At 44.1% G+C, this 20,633-nt stretch overlaps 3 protein-coding genes across 7 annotated transcripts in view; 1 reads left to right on the forward strand and 2 right to left on the reverse strand.

Moving 5' to 3' along the window:
* The first annotated feature begins 1,300 nt into the window (after positions 1 to 1,300).
* Positions 1,301 to 6,504, forward strand: fam13c (family with sequence similarity 13 member C). Of its 2 annotated transcripts, XM_057046842.1 has the most exons (11): positions 1,307 to 1,655; positions 2,091 to 2,280; positions 2,515 to 2,689; positions 2,776 to 2,908; positions 3,204 to 3,285; positions 3,451 to 3,665; positions 3,779 to 3,862; positions 3,939 to 4,040; positions 5,003 to 5,187; positions 5,260 to 5,361; positions 5,726 to 6,504. In XM_057046842.1, exons 3-11 carry the CDS (start codon positions 2,577 to 2,579, stop codon positions 5,853 to 5,855), a joined length of 1,146 nt encoding a protein of 381 aa, XP_056902822.1. In that variant the 5' UTR covers positions 1,307 to 1,655; positions 2,091 to 2,280; positions 2,515 to 2,576; the 3' UTR covers positions 5,856 to 6,504. The 2 variants fall into 2 exon arrangements, with proteins under 2 accessions (XP_056902821.1, XP_056902822.1); XM_057046841.1 differs by having other exon boundaries at positions 1,301 to 2,280.
* On the reverse strand, positions 5,378 to 14,994 carry phyhiplb (phytanoyl-CoA 2-hydroxylase interacting protein-like b). Of its 2 annotated transcripts, none has more exons than XM_057046843.1 (5): positions 14,437 to 14,994; positions 10,395 to 10,591; positions 9,889 to 10,063; positions 8,739 to 8,856; positions 5,378 to 7,789 (listed from the first exon to the last, which is right to left on the reverse strand). In XM_057046843.1, exons 1-5 carry the CDS (start codon positions 14,540 to 14,542, stop codon positions 7,246 to 7,248), a joined length of 1,140 nt encoding a protein of 379 aa, XP_056902823.1. In that variant the 5' UTR covers positions 14,543 to 14,994; the 3' UTR covers positions 5,378 to 7,245. The 2 variants fall into 2 exon arrangements, with proteins under 2 accessions (XP_056902823.1, XP_056902824.1); XM_057046844.1 differs by lacking the exon at positions 14,437 to 14,994 and adding an exon at positions 10,915 to 14,029.
* A 2,819-nt stretch (positions 14,995 to 17,813) lies between these two features.
* The window catches only part of LOC130533444 (protein bicaudal C homolog 1-like), a 37,139-nt gene continuing 34,319 nt past the window's right edge, over positions 17,814 to 20,633 (reverse strand). For all 3 annotated transcript variants that reach the window (XM_057046838.1, XM_057046839.1, XM_057046840.1), the window contains one exon: positions 17,814 to 20,312. In XM_057046838.1, coding sequence (XP_056902818.1) covers positions 20,185 to 20,312 — 128 coding nt within the window. In that variant the 3' untranslated portion in view covers positions 17,814 to 20,184. The remainder of the gene's footprint in view (positions 20,313 to 20,633) is intronic.

The raw sequence follows: 20,633 nt of genomic DNA on the forward strand, positions 1-20,633 counted from the left end.
TTGCTTGTTGGGGGTCAGGCCCTGGGATTCTGTAGAGTGCCTAGGAACAATTTTGTTTGTAACAGACGCTATATAAATATTGATTGATTGATTGATTGATTGATTGATTGATTGATTGATTGATTGATTGGTTGATTGATTGATTGATTGATTGATTGATTGATTGATTGATTGATTGATTGATTGATTGATTGATTGATTGATTGATTGATTGATTCTAACCTTATTTCCAGCGTCTGCCTGCAAATGACACCCAGCAAAATTTATTCCACAAAAATCAAAGCGGGACGCAGCGTTTGATGGTGAGTAGGAGCCTTTTTGGAACCTTCTCCTCTGCTTCTCTGACTCCTCTGGATTCACCTGTAGAAGTAGGTTATTGGAGTGGTCGGCTGCTTGGTCATTTAAATATGAGTCCAGGCCAGATTAGCGTGTTCTGCATGGGATCAGTGTCAGGTGTGATGAAGACACAGTCGACAGGCCATTAGCTGTGACTCCAGTGTCCCCTTTGATTTATTCTTATTTATGGTGACGTCATGTTCTTTGGCCTGCTGTGCTGCCCTGAATCACAGAACCATGTAACCGAGGAGAAAGTGACCTCACATTTATGAGGTGTTTATCTGCTGCCTCTAAATGGACTCTGTGCTCCCGCTGTTGTTGTAGCCAGAGAAAGTCGGAACCAGTCAGGACTGGGCCTCAGGTCCTCCTGCCAGAGGAGGGAAGAGCAGATGGAATGATGCAGCCTATGAAGTAAGTCAGCAGAGCAGCATTGAAGCAAATGAGTGTTGCTCACTGTCTGAGCTGCGGTCTAGAGTCTCATTAACTGTCAACTATATCCAGAGATCATCTTAATCGCTTTATGTCATTAAAGTGGTTGAAATATTTATCTGTGTTCATCGTGAGAAGGAGGAGGAAGAGGAGGAGGGGTCTCCCTCACACATGATGATTACAGAGGAACGACGGCCATGACGCATGTCCTCCTGGCCTGAAGTCCTTTAAGATTCACTAATGAACACATTCTCTCTCTTCTTGTTTGACAACATGCTAATACATGTGTGTGTATGTGCACGCGTGTGTGTGCGCGCGGCGTGTGTATGTACATTTTGTTAGACACGAGCTTCTTGCTCGGGGGTGTTTTCAGTAATAACTTCCCCTCCCTTTTCTACATCCACCTCCTCTGTGACGCACAACTCTTTTTTCATGAATGAACAGATGAGGAGGGTGAGAGAGGAGAAGAAGCTCAGAGATTATGATGATGTCAGAAAGCCCAGAGAGAAAAGAGCCAGTATTTTACCGCAGCCCAGTTATATATTTTAGCCCTATCGATATATTATTTTCATACACTTCTACCCTCCCCACTGGCCCTTTACTCCTTAGTTCGATCTGGGGTTGCCATAGAAACGCCTTGCCTTATAGGATACTTCTCTCCTCCCCTTCATTCACTCACGTCCACACCACACGTAGCAGCAGCGGAGGCGGCGGCATTCCCACCGCCCACTCCTTGATGAATAATCCATGTGAAGGAAGCTAAGCGGCAGATGTGGGAATGCCGGTAAAGGGAAAAACCATGTGGATTTAGGGATTTTTGATGGAAACGCTGAGAAAGCTGACCAGCTGGGAATCTCCGCACACCTCTAGTGGAATTACAGAGCTCATCAGTTGAGTGCGTTGAGAATCTGAGTCGTTGCTGGATTTGCATTTTCTGTAACCTGCCTGTGCTGGTTTTCCACTAGCAGAACCAGAACTGGACAAAAGAGTTCTACTTTACTGGGAATATGCACATTTGATATTGGTGCTGAGTCCTACTGCTGAGACTGACTCGGAATTTATAAAGATTGGGGGTTTTTTTTGTTTTAAAAAAAAAAGTTATTCAGCCCACCCAGACCTGCATCAGTCCACCTCGTTGACCCCTTCTGGTCCAGCGTGGATGTCTCGTCTCCTCTTAGTTGCTTTTTACCAAGACTTCCAGGACAAAATTCCTGTCTGAGCCGCCACATTCCATAAATGATAGACAGCTTCAGGGACATCACCTTCCTGGATTTGACTGATCCTGTGCTTGTGTTCCTGCAGAGATGTTCTGCTTCTGTTTCCAGAGCCCGTCCCTCAAGCTACAAGCCCTGGAAGCTGACCTGGGGCCCCAGGAAGCTTCAGTAGCCCCTGAATCTCATGACATCCCACCTGCCCAACACCAAGCCCTGGCTGCTGCAGGGAAGAGTTTGCTGCTGCACCCACCACCATCACCCCACACTGAGGATCAGCACATCAAGGACCCATCTCAGCCTGGTACCACAGCATGATTTTGGTCATTGACTTCTGCATTGTTTTGTTATAGATCTATAGTAATTTAGCTGCCCAATGATATCACTGCTGTCAGTGTAATTACAATTTGTAATTTGAGTTCATCTCTCTATTCTGATCAAGCCTAGTTGACAACAACTGATTCTAAATGTGTGATTAAGGTTCTATGTCCTCAACATTTTGTTCTGTCCACCCCACTGCTGCTTATTTGAATTTCAGGAACTGACACCCTCCCAAGCCCCCCAGGTCCTCCAACCACCCCACTCCTGTCTCAATTTACTATGATGGACAACCCTATTCTGTCACCGCGATGCCCCAGCCTCAGTCACAGCCTGCGCTACAACCTCGACCCGGATGCAGCCCCTTCCCCTCCCTGCTCACAGCACATCCACATGTAAGACAGCTGTCTCCTCATTCGTAAACATCTGCAACTGGAGGATTTCAGAATCTCCCAGCGTTGACCTGCGGTTTTGTGTCCAGGGCACGCAGCAGTGTCCTCGTAGACCCAGGTGAGGGCTCTGTCTCCATCTCTGTGCTCAACAGACACATTCACAGCCTGAGGAAGAGGATCAGGCAGTTTGAAGAGCATTTTGAACAGGAAAAGCACTATAAGGTGAGAGTAGCAAAGGACCTGCTTTAGTCCTGAATTGAGACAAATGGGTTTACTCCCAGTTTATACTGATTTTGTGGGTATAACAGCATGCGTGCTTGGTATAGATGCAAGCATTTATTTATTTATTAAAACCTTACGATCGTGATAGTCTAATGCGCCCTCTGTTGGAGGAGGGGAAGAACAGCTGGTACATAAAGATGTTACAGAACATGAAGATGTTACAGAACAAATATTACTGAAAGTTCTTCAGAAAGAGACTTCTGTCTAAGAGCTGCTTGGTTTTTTGTTTTGTTAGCCGGCCCACAATGACAAGACGGCACATCCAGAAGTGTCTGGACTGATGACAGAACTCATCAAGAGTCGGAAGAAGCTCAAAGGTTGGTTACAGAATATTTATCTAAATTATTGATACAGACTAAATAATTGCCTGTTTATTTAGTTGTAGCTGGACTTTTTTATTGGTGTTTTCCATAAAATGTGTTTATCAGAGAACCATTAATTAAGGCTGGATTAACGTGGTGTCTATTTCTGTCTTTATTTAGAGCTGAAGTTGACACAGTCAACTGAGCGGGGACTGAGTTTATCAGGTGAAAAGCATAGGACTAGTACAAAGCAGAGAGAAGCATCACTGACAGAAACAGAAGTCCAGCATGTGAACAATGGCAACACCAAACCGAGCATGGAGGAAACCATCAACCTCATGAATAACCGATTAAAGCAAAGACGGAGGGAGTTTGCGCTGCCTGAAGCTGTCAAGGTTGGTATTCATGTGAGGATTCATAATATCAGATTAAATGTTTCAAGGAGGCAAGCACTGACAGACAGACTGCACGGGAGAGAGGGCCATTTGTCCTGTCCTTGTGTGTGCAGGACATGTCCCATTTCCAGATGAATATGGAGAAAACCAGCCTGCAGAAGTGTTTGCTCCACTTCGAGAGTCTGCATGGACGACCGGTAGGAATCTCCCCGATAAAAGGATCTATTTGTTCCAGTGGGTCAACAGTTGCTTTCAGCATCTGTGTGTCCTCAGAGTATCAAACAGGAGTGGACCCTGGTGCAACCTTTCTACGAGCGGTACCACCTGCTCAAACATCTGCTGCTTTCTTCAGCAGCAACAGTCATCACGACCATTGTGAGTAACTCGTGAACTCAAAAGCTCAAACATGAGAGCAATGAGAAGCCCAATTGTGTAGGTTTAACTCGACCATAGTGTTGTAGTGCCGCCTGCTGGCCAGAAGCAGGACCTACATAGGTCTGTAAAAAGTTTCGTTTTGTTAATTACGGAGGAGCAAAAATAACTATACAAATAAATAGATTTTATCTCAAAATTGCGAGAAAATACACGTTCTTCCTTGTTGGTTGGGCACATTTTGGCTCTTCCAGACGCCATCGAGCACACATAATACATAATGAGCCTTATGTATGCGTGTATGCAGCGAGGATACGCAAGGGAATATAACGTTATAACGACAAACCTTTATTTCGAGATAAGCTGTTTTCATGTAATAACCTTCATTTGATTAGGACTAGAATCAAAACTCAATTAGTCTACAGGTAGTCAGAGAAAGTGGTCGTTAGTATGTGTCTAGTTAAAACAGTAGTTTACAGTTTAGTTATTTCTACATATTCAAACAGCGCTACTGTCGTTTCGGCACTATTACCGTAAAGTCGCAGTTATCCGCGCATTTAGAAAACGAAGAGCGACTGAAAAATCCGAAAGGCGGCTCAATTGCCCATACGGAACGACGTTACCGCAAGATGGACGGATTCGTTCTGTTTGCGGTGCAGCCCCATGCGTTATCACCAGCACTGCTGGAGTATCTTCCAGCCTTGTGACGTCGCTCTCCTGCGTCGCAGGGGCTCTTCAATTCAATTCAAATAAAGAAACTTTTTTTGGGGGAACGATAAAGCAATGTCCTCTGATTTATTTTGAGTTGTGTCACAAAATGTACACCCTAAAGAATAAAATCTAGCTGGGATTGATTTTATTCACGAGTCAAAGAAGCCAAACAGCATCGTGTTGCGACTATAATTATGGTAAGAATCGTCAGCATACGTGCGTATGAGCTGCTGAATGTATGTGTGCCGACACAGGAGGAAGAAGAGGACTCTGATGAAGAGTGCACCACCCAGCAGCCGTGGCTCCAGTCTCCCAGGTGTGTGTTTTCGGGCGAGTCACCTGACCTGCAGGCTTTGGCCCCTCTGGTGTCCCCTCTGGACGAGGACAAGACTCTCCAGCTGCATAGTGCTACAGTGGCAAAACTGCACGAAGCTTCCAGGTCTGGTTGGGAGAAGATTCTAAACTCAGTTTATGTTGCACAAGTTTTCAGACTCCTTTTTAATATTTTCAGATCAGAACTGTTGGCTCATTTCAGGACGACTCGATTAGAGAAGCGCAGGCTTAACCGAGTCCTCAGAGAGTTTGAGGAGCAGTTCTGCACGCAGACTGGAAGGTAACACATGTCCAAATCCATTTCATCTTGTCTTTTAATACGTTTGCAACATCTGGCTTTCTACAAGAAGAAAAACATCCACAAAAGAAATCTCATCCTAATGGTACAACAGTGTAATGCACACTCACTTTAGTTACGTTACTACAGTACAGAGAGCCCAAGAAAGAGAAAGACATGGATGTTTGCTTGGAACTGTACATGTTAGTCTTTCAAACAATTTTACAGTAAATTTTCTCTTACAATACTGTCCTACAACACTGTACAGGTCTGAATAAGGCAACATAGGGACCGTCAACCAGATATGAACTCTCTGCCGGTTGGTTTGTTTTTAATTGCGTTTTATTTTCTCTCCATGCATTAACAGGACATGTCAGAAGGAGGACCGTGGCCCAATGGCAGACGAATACTGCCAGTACAAAAACCTCAAAGCCAAGCTGCGTCTGCTGGAGGCCTTGCTGAGTAAACGAAGGACTCAACCAAGAGCAGCAGAGTAATCTCACAGTGGGAATTTAAAAGTAAAACTGCTGCTTAAACAAACAGGCCCTAAATCTGGTGTTCACTCTCGTGGTTATTTGATGCACTTTACATAAAGAGACCTGCTGGATTTAGTTGACAAATGTAAGGAAATGTCCCAATGACACATCTCCTGTTGTAAATCTTGCTATAACCCTGATGTAGCATGTATATGTTATGTAGCACACAGCTACATCCAGAATGGTAAACTTGGTTGTTGCTGATTTTGAAAGACATCCGTCTTTACATTGATGCACTTTGATCGTGCCAAAATGTCAGTTGTAGTACAACTTTGCCAATCCTTAATGTGGGCAGGAAAAAAAGCATTAAATGCTGCTGAAAGGCAGTAAAACATATTGATTTTTACCATCTGTGCATGTCATTTTCACTGTCCCACATTGTGCTATGATATGCATCATTTTCATGCAGAAACAATGTAAATGTTGGTGAACATCATCGCTGTAGTGCAAGTTGTAGCGTCTGACCAGTTGGTGTTTTGCCTGTATGATGCTAATTTGTTGACAAAGCTCTGAGCTGCTGACATTGTGCACTTCGGTTTATAGAATATTCTATCTAGATATATGAATGTATCAATAAAAATAAATATTTTTTCACATTTATTTTGCTAAACACAGTTTAGGTTCTACTTTCTTTTCGTTCCACTTAATACGATAAAATCATAGTGACTTGCAAAAAAGGTTGCTATGGCAACAGTACTGACAGCTTTCATTCTCAGGCTGCTCAGAACTGCATCATGCTTTTTTTAAGTGTTAAGTAAAAGACTAAGACTTGGTAACAGACATTTGGGGCTGTTGCATTAGTACTGTTGACATCTGCAGGAACGTCGCGTCTGGAGTTTTTACAGCTTTGGTCAAATGCGCAGCTGCAGTACCAGTCTCCGCCACTACTGTCCGCCACGAGTCAGAGGTAAAAAGGAGTCTAAAGTTAGAAAACAACAGCTAAATAATTACAAACAACCAAAACGTTGGCCCACTTTCACCACAGTGGACATTATTTAACAATATAATCATAATTACGAGGCAGAGAACCAAACATGGAAATGTTTTAACGCAAGAAGTTAGTACATTTTAAAGGGAATGATCAGATGTCAGTTTTTCTCTGCAGGATGGAGGAATGACTCAAACTTTACATCAAAGGTAAATATACTCAGGTAAGGAGGCCTTGATAAATGTGTTCCCTTTCTGTCTTCTTCACTCTTTGGGAATGATCATCTCTGGTGAGAAATAAACGGTGTCCTGTAGACGTAGACCTGTTTCATGCATGTGTTGGTCTGTATCTTCAGCCCACGTGGACTTCAGATTGTGGACGTCTCTCACTGCCCGTCCTTTCCTCCACCTTCTGCGTTCAGCTTTAGCGTCCCACACTGATGTTGCAGATCTTGCAACTGGGGTCCTTCTTGGCATTAACAGTGGACAGACTCATCAGCTGGTGCCCACTGATCTCAGCCACTGTTCCCAAAGCCAGGTCTACAGGATCTGTGTAGATCACCTCCAGGATGACATCCTGTGCATGGTGAAATACCAGACTGCCATCACCCTCTTCATCCTGCTTACAAGTGAGGAAGCGGTTGTTGGAGAGGTCAAGTGCAGGAAGCCTCTGCTTGCAGAAGTCATCACCTCTGGAGCCCTTTGGTGCCAGGACGAGTATGACGTAATGGTAGGCTGTATACATGCAGTAGAAGTCTCCAAAGTAGAGGTTAGTGTTGGGGTTGAAGAGCACGTTGGCACCAACCTCATAGCGGTAACGGCCATAAGGGGAGTCTTGCGCAGGCTTCCCTGTGTTGAATTCTGTATTGCAGCTAAAGAAAATTCCCTCCAGCTTGCCACTGATAGGTGACCCATGACTACCGCTGTTGTCCTTCACCGATGGGAGCATTTGATTCTGCTGCACCTCCCTGAAATTTGAAAAGAGAAAACCTTAATTACAGTCACTGAATAATACCCAACAAATCTGGATCATGTTTGACAGCAGAATTTAACTGAATACAAAAATAAAATAATAATGCATGGCCGATCAACAAAAAACAATATGTGGAACATTCCCGCAGGTCCTCTGAGCATGTCAATACCGTTGTTCTCCACACGAGGGCGCAGTCACGTTACCCTCAACAGGAGCAACTCTGTACGAAAAGGTGAGACCCCGACAACATGGTGTCCTAACGAGCGCGTCAACATGGCCCGAAACACCGAGGAATGAAGCTGGGCAGAGTTTAAATCAGAATCCAACAGAGCTTTTTGCTTCTCTGTCTCTCCCTATTTCACACGGCTGTCTGTTATCATCTTGCAGGAATTTAAACATACTTGAAGAGTGAAATAAATTATTCATTCTAACTACACTGAATCGACAGATTGGGGCTGTAGGTTATGATGGCTGGGATCCTGGTTCTGTAGAACCACCTGCAACTTCCTGTGCAGGTGTGATTTTGCAGTGATCCGCATGAGTTTTCCAAGCATTTAGTCTGCGCTGTCCCCATCCGTGAATCAATAATATATCTATTAGCGTTGTTGTCACAGCAATGCATTAAATCACCACTGCAACCTATTGAGATTAGACATAAGACAGGGAACACTTTAGTCTTCACTGTGAATGTTTTATTATGAGAAAGGCCAGACTTGGAAGCAGTGATTACTGGCAATATTGTTGTAACTAATGTATATACAGAGGTCAGTTATTGTGCAGAAGTTGCCACATTAAATCCATCAAGTTCATACTTGAGTCTTAATTATTTAAATTGAGAAATGCACAAGGTCATTGTTCCTACACAGCAAAGGAGCCGCAAATGTCCTATTAATTTCTACAAAACAGAAACAGAGTTCTAAAGTGGAGATGAACATGCTGCCTACCCGACGTGGTCAAAGTACTCTTTATTCTGATTTCTGTAGAAGACTGAGAAAGGCAGCATCCGGCCTGCGATGACCTCTGCCTTCTCCAGCAACTGGTTTAGATGCACCATGGAATAATCTGCAAAACAGTCACCGTGGAAATGAGTCTGGGCCCCAGATGATCGGGAAAAATGAACAAAGGTTGTGTTGAGCTTCATTTGTTGTCAGTGTCTGTCACTGTACCATTTGTCAAATGTGTTGTCAGGTTTGACCTTAAATTCACTATCTTTCTCTTTCACGAGCACAACAGCAGCTTTCACCAAGTTTCATTTGGATAAACTTTAACTTCTGTCACAAAACAAGACAGAAATAAAGAAGTGATTCAGTTGGACAGACTGAAAGTGCCAAGCAAACTTAAAAGAAAAGATTTTCTGGAAGCTAAGTAATTAATCTTTTTAATTGTGAGTTTGTAGTGTTGACTGAACAACGAAGGATTGATTCATTCACCCATCTGTTCCTCTCAACCATTCATCACACAGCTGCCTTGTCTACTGATCGGATGCTTAAGCCTGAACATCTCATCTATTAGAATGACATCAGCACCTTCAGAAGCATTTATGTAGCATTTTTAACTTGTGTTTGTACAAATTTAGATAAATCTCAATAATCATGATGTTCTTCATCCATTATTATTGTGCAGGGTACAGCTGACGTCTTTAGCGCCTCCTGGTGGCAGACAGTAATATCCTGCACATGTCAAGCCACACCCTTCTAAGCAGGACATTTTAAGACGTTTAAAGTCACCCTAACTGGTATGTTTCAGTCAACCACATTTACACTCAAGTGACTATTTCCCTTTACTGAAGCAGCTCCTTTCCTACTACCTACTATCTTTTCTTTCACAACCTGTTCTTTTGAATGCCAGCCTCTGGTCTTATCTCTATCACCTCCCATCCCCCACACTAAGCCTGTAGCCAGCAGTGTTGCACCAGCTGACCTCTGCATCAGAAGATATGCAGATTCCAGCCTTCCTTTAATCCTCCATTTTGACCTCCATTCTAAATTGCCCTCCATCCTTCACTTTGAGATATTTTATTGCTCGACTGGTTGGGCTGGCAAGTGCAGCCGGAGTGTCAGCGTTTAGGGTGCATGTAGGCTGCCTATTGCTCACCGGCAGTGCAGAACTCGATAATCTCACTCCACTCAGAGATGGCGTAGTCCCCATCAGCCTGTTTTGATGCCGTCTGCACCGCCACGGTGTACTCTGTACGAGGGCTGAGGAACCAGTGGCCACGAACAGTCATGGGCAGCGGGACTGCTTTGGCCACTAACTTAGTGGGGACGTCCTGGATATGAGATAATGACATGCAGAAAGGACTGAGATAAGAGTTTCACACATCCCAGAAGGTTATTGCAGTGCTTGTGTGCTGATCTCAACAGTATTTAGCTCTTATGAAGTGTCAGGGCCACTACACACAAACAGATCTTAGATCAGCCCTGTCAGGAGAATCATCACCTTTCCCTAAAACACAACCTTTTAGTTGGTTAATGTTCCTGCATGTTTGGTACAAATGATGCTCCAGAATAAAAATTGTACAATTTTCAAAATCAATATTGAAAAACAAAGAAGATTCATTAGGGGTTTGTTGACTTTCATCATGTTCCTGAAGAACTGACCTTGTGTTTAAACTTGTTGGAGTTTTTGTTCTCCTTCTTGTTCAGATCGATGAAGTAATGAGTGATGCGTTCTTTGTTCCGTGGCTCCATGTCCCAGCAGATCTTGAAGGAGTCACATGTGATGTTGCTGATCTTAATGTTTTGAGGGACGGGGAGCTCCTCCATCTCAGAGACACCGCCATCCTGGGATTTACTTCCTGTGTGGTTGAGAACAAAAGAATTTTGATAAATCACATTGTTCTTTTTACTTCAACAACAACATCAAACAAGCTGCATTTATATTTCTATATTTACAGTAATTTCCCCATTATATAAAATGGAATAGAATATTGAATAGGATGGAAGAATGCCTTTAAATTATTTTTACAAAGAACTCCCAGTCACATGTTGAATGTTGTCATGGCAACACATCAGCTACTCAGAACATATGCTGCATTAAATATTTGAGAAGCTGCTGATTGAAGAAATGAAGCCAGGTTCACATAATACGCGTAAAACACACGTGACAACAGCAGCTGACCTGGTTTCCTGTAGTTAAAAGAACATTTCTGCATGCTGAGAGGGGGAGTCCTCCTACATTTCCCAGGTGATCGTGGGGCTGATGCAAGGATGCATCCCCACGGGTGACAACGCGAGGTGAAGGCGTACCACCCAGAGCGAAAACGCAGCCCAGTGTCCAACCATGGGTGAATGAGATCTTTGTAGTTGGGCTGAATCCAGACATGGCCTCACGGTCAGGGAGACGCCCACTTGGCACAGCAACAATGTGTTTTCTGTGCACGCTCTGTGCTGTAAACACCAGCATGTGTAAAATCCAAGAATGCAGAATTTTGGACGGGTAGACGACATAATGGGAGTCTATAGATTAGAGACAATGGTGGGAGCAGTCGATTGACGATGGAAGGTCCATGTCTCTGTCCCATAACTGGGCTTTGTCGACGCTCCTGTCTACAGTGGATGCTTTAATTTATTTGTTTTAGCAAATAATTGCCCTTTGATTCACTCCAGGGGGACAAATACATGTTCTTTACCACACAGAGCCCCTTGGCCATCACACACACTTGTCCTACTCATGAGTTACTATAAATAATCATCTTAGTGTAAAGAGACAGACCTCCTGTTGTGACACCCTTAGAGACTCCACAGGTATTCGAGAAAGAAGACGCGTTTATTAATGCTTACAGAATGTGTAGCATTAAGTCTGTGGGTCATGGATTTTTTTGAGGGGAGGGAGAGACACACAACGGTTACGGTTACTGCACCTGCTCTATAGACAGATGGGAACCATGTAAGCCCATCTCATTATATGTGTAGTCCTACTGAGCTGTTACAGTTGACTCAGGCAGAGCAGATCCCAACCCTGCTAAGAAAATACTTCAACTCATCCGAACAGAGCAAATGAGTCTAATGGAACTTTAATCAAAAGGTCAGTTCATTTACTGAAAAAAAGATCTACGGATGGATTCCAGGATTTTTAGCACTGGTTTCAGTGGTTTTCTCACTGGAGCTCAAGATCATCTGCAGCATTGATGGGCTCCACAGATCCTGGTATTAATGGCTGACCTGGTCTCAAATATCCTTCATCAAATATCAAATCAGCGTAGAAAGTCTTTTTGAACGAATTGGAAAAATACTGGTGTAACTCTTTGATGCAGGCTAATTCCAGGTAAAAACTGGTGAAAAGATGCAGCTTAAGGTGTAAAATGATTATAAATGAAGTGAATCAGTTCATTAAAGCTCGATTGAGCCTCATAAAATCAGCAACAGTCGGATTCCAAGCTGAAATCTAAACCAATTCCTACCGCCTGCAAGTAAATTTGAGGGAGCTGAACCCTCTGAGACTCCAGAAGCAGAAAATGAAAGATGAAAGAAGAGCATCCAAGCAGGATGAAAGTCAGGCCTGAAGAGAGTGACCAAAGCACTTCGGCCATCTCACAGGGAGGTCTAAACCTCTCTTAATTGTCAGGAGGAGGATTTTAGCTTGTCTGCAATAACGTGCAGAGGTCAACACCGCAGCGCTCATTCATGTTGAGTCATGATTGTCATCGAAGCTGGGGGGAGGGGGGTCAATTCATCATTACGGAATGTAAAGAGCTGTTGTAATCCTGTGTTTGCCCTCTTACTCAGTTTGTAGTCAAAGGGCAGCGTGAAGTGTAGCAGGAGATGCTGAGGGAGGCCTGAAGGAGGGACCACAGGGTCCAGAGGCGAGTTCAGGCTGCCCAAAGGCCAGTCAGTGTTTCAAGGTTTAGTTGTGGGCCAGAATCAGGGCTATGGGTGGTGCTTCTTTCTACACTTACCAAACAAAAATGATTCCTGATTTACTCCCAATCAAAACACAGTTGAGGGTCCTGCATGTCTGCCCAACAAATCATACGAATATCAGTCTGAAAATTGGGTGGACTTCTCTCCTCGATCAGAGTCCTGGTGCAGTTTACTGTGACGATGCTGGATTTCATATGTGCCGAAACATACTGCACCATCAGCCGTGACTCTGCAGAAATTAATCTTCCAGAGAGCAGCATCGTCTCTGCAGCTACCACCAGGATTAGGAAGAGCTGAAAGGTAAAACTGTTCACTGCACGAGATGCGGAGGCTGCTTAGTGACATGAAGAGTAGACGTTCATCTGTAGGACACAGTTGCTGTCACACAGAAAACTACAGCCATTCATTGTGCAGCTGCAATGCTCAGTGAGCCCAGCAGGAGTGGCCAAGCCCAGGCCAGGCCAGGCCAGACCAGGCCAGCTCGGCCCAGCAGGTGGCTGTTTCATTATGGCTCTTAAGTACTGTTTTTTTGGAAGGGGGCATGAGTTGCATTTTGGAGATAAATTTAGAATGTATGGAATTGAACTAAATGCATTCCCTGGAAATGCTGCAGGCAAACAAACAACATTGATGTTCGGGTGTGGCAGAAAATGCATCAGAACCTGATTTAAAAAAAAAAAAAACGCTCAGTGAGGAGAACTAATGGCTCACAAACATTAATTTTCATGATTTCTATCAATAGTTGTGCACACAAGGTCGGTATTGTCTGTTATACTCCAGAAACCGAACTTCAGCTCCCTCAAGGACAAAGAGGGAAGCAATCAGGAATGTTCTGGAGGAATTTGGTAGAAATAAAATGAGTTATCTAGCAAACCTGCAGCACACGAACCCATTTGATCAGAATCAGCCAAGCTTGCCTGTAGATCACGATCAACAGCACAGCTGCCAATTAAAGTAATGGGCCTCTCCTGTAATAACAACTGTTATTATGTGATGGGACTGTTGGTCCAGCTGATGTCCAGTGAAGTGGTGGTCGCTCTGGACACCGAGAAGGTGAGCAGATGTGATCTCTCTGGTTCAGAGTTAATCCTCAATCTCGTTGAAAAGGTAACCTGTGATGGGGCTGTTCACACGTGGGTGCAGCCATTTTCGAGCCTCAGTTTAAAGATGACTTGCTTTTTTTTCCTGCCTCCAGTATCATTTAAAATTCACATTAAGTTGACGTCTCCTCCTCCATGTAGCTACTAGGGAACACAGCTGCTGACGCGGCCGCCTGGGCCGATCCACCAACATTACTTTTAATATACATTATTTTTAATAACCATGAAACTTTTATATTTTAAATTGTTAGATGAGGCCAGCAGCAGTTTTGGTCGGTTGACGAGGAGGAAAACAGGTGATTTCTGTTTAAAATATTATTTAAATTATATATATATATATATATATATATATATATATATATATATATATATATATATATATATATGATAGCGACCAGAGAGCCAGACGAGACAAAGAGAATGATCTCTGTGTGCGGGGCTGAAATCTTTACACCGTCTCCGCGATTTTATGCTTCAGCTGTGGCATTTCGAGCAGTATGAGGTGCCTCTCTGATGCAAGAACGCATCCCTCTGTACAGACGCTCAGTTATTCCGCGCACGCACCCGCATCCGTCTAATCAAGAGCTGCTACACTTGTTTCCAACACAATGAGGGTGAAACATGGGGGAAAAGTCAGTCAGAAACAGGATCAGCAGCAGTGTGAAAAGGAAAAGCCTCACCGTCTCGTTCACAGAGCTGAATGGCGTCCAGGCTCAGGTCCTTGATCATCCCCTCGCACGGACTTAATGGGCTGCTGATGCTGTGCGCCAAACCTGGGACCTCCATGTCGAGCACAGGAGCCTGCCGGATGCTGCTGCTGCCTTAAATGTCGTTGAAGCGCAAAACCTTTCCGATCACAGCAGTCAGGGAATGAGAGAGGAAGGCGGATTGCTGTCCAGTTAGTCGGCACCCCGCTCCGCCACGCACGGATCTCCTGTCTCCTGGGTGGTGCGGCTAGTGGCGCGTCAGCGGAATCGTCACGGGCGCAGAAAGCACAAGCCGCCAGTTGGAGTTTGAGGCACTGCGGCCTCTGCAGAGACGCGTGCACATGCAGCAACTTCACTCGCACCCGTCAGTGCGTTTATTTACTCCGTGCATGCAAGCAGCGCCTCTGAGCCACAAGTAGGCGTGCGCATGTGTAGCAGCAGAATATGGAGTTTAGTTAGTGCGGGGATGCTCTGCTCTAACCAGACCGGCGTCCGGCCTCCTCCAGCAGGGTCTCCGTCTGTGTTTGGTGGGGTGTAGCCTCCACCGACAGAGGCGCAGGTGCGAGAGGACCACCCCGTAATGAGCCGTGGGCAAAACACACACACACACACACACACAGGACGAGCGTCCCCTGCTTTTCCATTTTAATGGCGCTCATGTTACGCTGTAATGGAGAATCATGTCTGCCAGTTTCACGGCTTGGGGCTGTTAGCTCAAACAACTACGCCCGTTTATCACACGCACAACCTAAAACACGGAAACTCGGGACCACTGCACACACAAGCAGCTCTGCAGCCTCTTCAGCCTCCACGGCGGCTCAGAGGGAAGCCATGTCGCTCTATTTCTCCAAGAGCAGACAGCGGGATCCCCCAGTCATGCAATACTAAATGAAAGAGACACAAATGAATTATAATACGTTGGGTTGAGGTTTTGTTTTTTGTTTTTTTTTGGGGGGGGGGAGTCATATGTTTATCAGCCATCACGCTTACCGTTTACATTTAGTCGTCAGTGGTGCATTCACGCTGATGAGGATTAGAGGGTGTTATTGGAGGTCAGAGAACCAAACCCTGGCAAGCTTATAATCACGGAGGTATTCAGATTCAGATATCCTTCACTTCATGACTCTTCCCATTTTCAAAGCTAGACCCTCACTGATGTATGTGCCATCCTACATTTAATTCTCATTGTCAGCCCCTCCCCCCACATTCCCTCATCATCTCAGTTGGAAAAGGCGGAGGTGACGAGGCTGATCGATTCTGGAGGCTTTCTTCAAATGAGAACTCCATCTATCCCATTTGCCATCCGTGTCTCCACCCAGCCGTGTCCCCCTCCAGGGAGAGTCGTTCTCCGTTAGCGTCAGCATGTCCAGAGCTGTGGGAGGAACAGGAACAAATTCACCCTAGCACCCGCCATTCCTCACATTCATCCCTTTCCTAGAGCAGAGTAGCATGACTAATAATAAGCATGAAATGTGTGTTACTTTGGGGAGATCATGCCCTCTCCTGCATTGACCCGAGGCTACTGAGTGTCTGACTCTGCTGGACAGAGGCCAGCTGGCAACGGGAATCAGGAAAAACAGATCAAGCTGATCCAAAACAACTTGTTTCAGATTTCAACTTTCCTGGCAAAGCGCCTATGTGACCTGGTGGTAAAATCGTTCAATCCTTCGACTAACCCATGCGCTCACCTGGGTTCGGGTTGGACGCTCCAGTCAAATAATTCCTGTCAAGTTCTTTGGGAGCTGTTCTGGATTCCAGAGTCACAGCACTAACAGGCTACTCACAGAGATCTCGCCTCTGGATCCTCTCCTGGTCAGACACACTGATCTGTGGTCAACAGTAGTTAGTTATGAATCCTGGAAAAACTTTAAACAACCTCACCAAACTGAGGAAAGCTCAACACAGACCTGATGTGGTGGAGGTTAGGGTGCTGTTAACGCTCATGATGGCCAAGCTCACACTGACAGTGAAATTAGGAGTCAAGACAGATGAATTAGAGTATTTGAAACAGACAGTTTGTGATTGAACAGTACTAGTATAGTATGTCCAAATGGCCCGAGACAAAACATTCAGCCATCATGTTACCAAGTAGAAAAAAGGCCTGCAAATGTGCAAAAGATGATGTGTTCTTCATGTTGCCTTCATGGAGAGGGGGAAACAGATGGACTGACACAATGAGCCAGACAAATCAGGCATTGGGAGCATATTGTCCACTGGATACCAGCCAGTTCTGCTGACTGCAACCAAGTCCCAGCTCTTCTCTTTACACCTTCCCTGCAGAGGCCAGCTGTCCCTGAGCACGTGATGCTGCCACTGTGCTGTCAGACCAGTTTGCTGAAGGAAGAAATGCATGAGCTCAATTTGAATCACCAAAATCAATGCTTATAAAATGTTGAACTTGCTTCAGTGATTAAATGAGGTAGAGCTGAAGCTTCCTTGTGCCACTGTTGGTGGACACTAATTAATACTTTGGCTTCATTTGTCCTAACCATCACCCCCTCAAACCAGTATTTACATGCATCCAATCAGTGTTATGGTATCAACATGGAGGGACCCTCTGTTTAACTCAGAAATCTCCTGTGGGAAAATAAGATAGGAAGAGAAAGTGAGTCACACACAGCACAGATCATCACAGCAGCACCGTTGCTTCTGTAAAGGACAGTGTCAGCATCTGAGCAGTAAAGCGTTATCAACAGACCTCTGAAAGGACTTTCCAAGTGCTTTAATTGTCATTTAATTCTAAAATGTAATTACAACACTTACCTCAATCAACAGTGCTGTCATGCATGAATGTGGTGCCTTAACAGCCCAACATGGATATTAAGAGTTCAAACCACTATTTCCCAACAGTCATTTGAGGAAAAGCTGTCTGTGGTTTATTTAGAAATGAAAGGTGTCCATAATCATCTCAAGGACGAGTTAGAGTACAAATACTGCCACCGTGAGGCCGTTCTGCTACACTGCACCGTTTATGTGGTCTGACCGTCAAGTTAAATAAGAAACAAAGCAGCACCTTGGTCAAACTAACTGGACCCATTCATTCATTTTGTTGGATTACACTAGTGATGCAGATTAGGCTGTATGGCAGGCTGGGCAGAGACGTGCAACACCTGGCTCTTCTAAATCTGCAGATTATGTTTATGGTTCAGATTAAGGTTCAGCTCTCAGACAGCCAGACAGTCTTTGGTAGAAATATGCAAAACACACTTATTAGAGAAGAGTTCATCTGCAACAGGAAAATGAGGGAAGTAGCAGGATTAAATCTACACTTGGCATTTTCCTTCTCTCCTGATAGAGATTTAGCAAACACAGTAACATGGCCTGAAAAGAAGAAACACAGAACCATAGGGTGGGACTTTGCATACATTTATTATCTTCATAATACCTTCTGAATGTAGGAACAAACATTTTTTGGATTGTTTGACACTTTCTTCCAAAAAGACATTTCCAATTTTTTTTGTAATCTGTACTGTAATACAGTTAAAACAACAAGAGCATCAAAAGACGCTACGGTCAACAGAGCTTTGGCAACAGGTTTGGAAAGATCTTCTTACATCAGGATTTGTGCAGAATTCCACAAGACAATGGTTGATTATGGTACAGTTTGTACAGTTGTATGATTACAACATTTCCTGTAGTGGTTTACATTTATTATAAATGTACCATTTAACTGATGTACAAAGACTCCATGAAAACCTTCTGGAATAACAGAGAATATAATAAAATGTAAGACAAGAATGAAAATTATGAAAGGCAAAGAGAAGAGGGCAGTAAACATCCAGACTCGAGTCCCTTAATTTATCCAAGATTCAACTGCAACAAGACATGTCACTGGAGAAGACAGGAAGATTTGCTGCCCTCCCAGCAAACACCTGAACGAGGAGGATGCAAACAAATGACCAGGAGTCACGGCACCGGGAGAATCAGTGCTCAACAGTACCAGGGCAGTACCAAAATGAGTGGGGGCCAACTGGCCCCAGGTTTCAGCTAAGGAGAAACCAATGCCTTCATTATGAATCTTCTCCATTTTCCTTCCTTTGAAAGAAAACAAAAAACATAAAAAAACAAAACACCTGGTTGGCATGGCAACCTTGTCAAAATATGAATTAGGGTGTCCTTGACAACCATGTTAAGAATGGCTCAAATCAGATGGGAGGAAGAGGGGAAACAATGAATGAAAGAACAGTGGGAGAGTAAAGGAGTGTCGAGTTTGTGAAGATAAATGTCCACATTATGCAGATCTAAGAAGCATCTTCTCCACAGCTCCAGAGTATATTAAACTCCTACTTCTATCAAGATCCTTCAGTCACGGCTTTTATTAATCATTCTCATTTCTTAGAAATAAAGGAGGAATTTGATTGCACTGTAAGCAAATTCAAGACCCTATGATCATTTAAAAAAAAGAACCAAAACATTGTCAGCCGTCCTGTTGAGGCACCAGGCTCACTTCAGCCAGACAGCTAATTTCCCTTTTCTATTTACTTTTATCGGTGCGCTCATGTCCCATCACAGAACTCAGGCTGCTTATGTGCATCTCTGAGCCCAGCGCTCCTGTGAAAATGACCTGGCAGCAGATGTGCCCCCCCCCCGAATACAGTCACACCAATAGTAGTGTTCTTAACAAAAGAGTTCCTGCTGGAAAACCTTTTTTCGACATGGCTGCAATACATTTCCACATCAGACATTGTGGTGTGGAACAGCCAAAACTATACCCTTTTCTCAGTGCAGAGGAGTGCTTCATGTAGATTTAGGCCTAGAGAAGAGGCCAAAAAGAGGCCACCGCTAACAACCAGAGACAAAAGAAAGTGCGTTATAAACAAACTGAGGAGGAGACACAGAGAAAGATGAGTGTTGATACAGAGAGGCCGAAAAAGTTGGACTCACATCTCTGCTGCTGGCACAGCCACACCAGTCCATGGGCCAAAGAGCCGAAAACAAGAACATACTAGTCAATCTAATTACCAAAACTTGTATAAACCTATTTATTTACTTCTATTAACGCGTACAAAAATATGTAAACTGATTAACAATAAACATCCCACCCCACTCCCCTAAAATAGTAATAAAAACTAAAACTAAAATCATAATGCATAATGAGTACAACATTGTTTTCTGATTTGCTTAGAAATATAAAATCTCAGACAGACTGACCTCGGAGGAATGTGAACCAGACACAACTAAAGGACAAAGGTCACACTCGCTCTTCCCTTTGGTTGGTTTTCTTGGCTTCATTTGGCAGCGCCCTCATGTTATGGCTAAGTGCTTCCATTTGGTCTCGTACAAAATACATTTGTGCTTTTTATTCAGTATAAAAATGCATAGTCATTAAATCAATCTAAGGAGTTAAGCTCTCACAGGCAAAACTCTAGTGTAATTAAAGTGCAAGTCACTGATAGAACGGCATAACGCTGTTAGCATCAGTGTGTAAAATGATTGTACTTATCATCCTGCCTGTGGACAGAAATACTGGACAGTAAGCTCAGAAATGGATTCATGCTCCAAACGGACTCAACAAACATCTGACGTCAACAAACGTCCATTTGCGTTGGCACTTCAGGTAAATTTATGGCTTTTACACATATGTATAAGTCACGTCAATGACAGCCTATCGAGCAGGCTTAATTCAGCTGAGGCTGAAAGAAGGTAAACGAGCACTGAAACCTGACACGTGGAACGATACTGGTCTCCAGGATGGACGGTTCTGGGATGGTAGGGTGGCGCCTACCATCGGCCGCTGATGCTTGCCACGTCTGTGTGAAACTGACGAGAGAGGCGGCCGCTCGCTCCCCCTTCCAGGAAGGAGGACCTGATGGGTGGCTCAAACAGCTTCCTTCGGTTCTTGTTTAGTTCTGTAAAACACCAGAAAGTATGAGCAGGAACAAAGAGGAGACAGGTTTAAAAGGAGATGTTGCCACAGTTTCTTGCTGTGAGTTGACGCCAGGAGCCAACATAGGATCAACTAGGCTGGAGCTGCTCTGCAGCTTTCAGGAAAAACACATTCTACAAATTCTTATTCATTATTCAGTCAATAATATGAGAGGTAGTCTGTCAGTGTCAGCATAAACCTTCATCTACCGGAGGCAGCGGACATGCTCCATCCGTTCAGGCTGCCCTTCCTTCACCATCACTCTGGTTTTATTCTGACTACAGAAGTCTCATTAAATAGCCGA

This window comes from Takifugu flavidus, chromosome 11 (assembly GCF_003711565.1).
Source record: "Takifugu flavidus isolate HTHZ2018 chromosome 11, ASM371156v2, whole genome shotgun sequence".
Lineage (NCBI taxonomy): Eukaryota > Metazoa > Chordata > Actinopteri > Tetraodontiformes > Tetraodontidae > Takifugu > Takifugu flavidus.

Coding starts and splice junctions, on each gene's coding strand:
- fam13c (XM_057046841.1), top strand. CDS start 2,070: ATGTTCTGCTTCTGTTTCCAGAGCCCGTCCCTCAAGCTACAAGCCCTG. Junction 2,909..3,203: donor AACAGGAAAAGCACTATAAG/GTGAGAGTAGCA, acceptor TTGTTTTGTTAG/CCGGCCCACAATGACAAGAC. Junction 3,863..3,938: donor AGAGTCTGCATGGACGACCG/GTAGGAATCTCC, acceptor GTGTGTCCTCAG/AGTATCAAACAGGAGTGGAC.
- phyhiplb (XM_057046843.1), bottom strand. CDS start 14,542: ATGGAGGTCCCAGGTTTGGCGCACAGCATCAGCAGCCCATTAAGTCCG. Junction 8,857..9,888: donor TATCGAGTTCTGCACTGCCG/GTGAGCAATAGG, acceptor ACTGTTTTGCAG/ATTATTCCATGGTGCATCTA. Junction 7,790..8,738: donor GAGTACTTTGACCACGTCGG/GTAGGCAGCATG, acceptor TTCAAATTTCAG/GGAGGTGCAGCAGAATCAAA.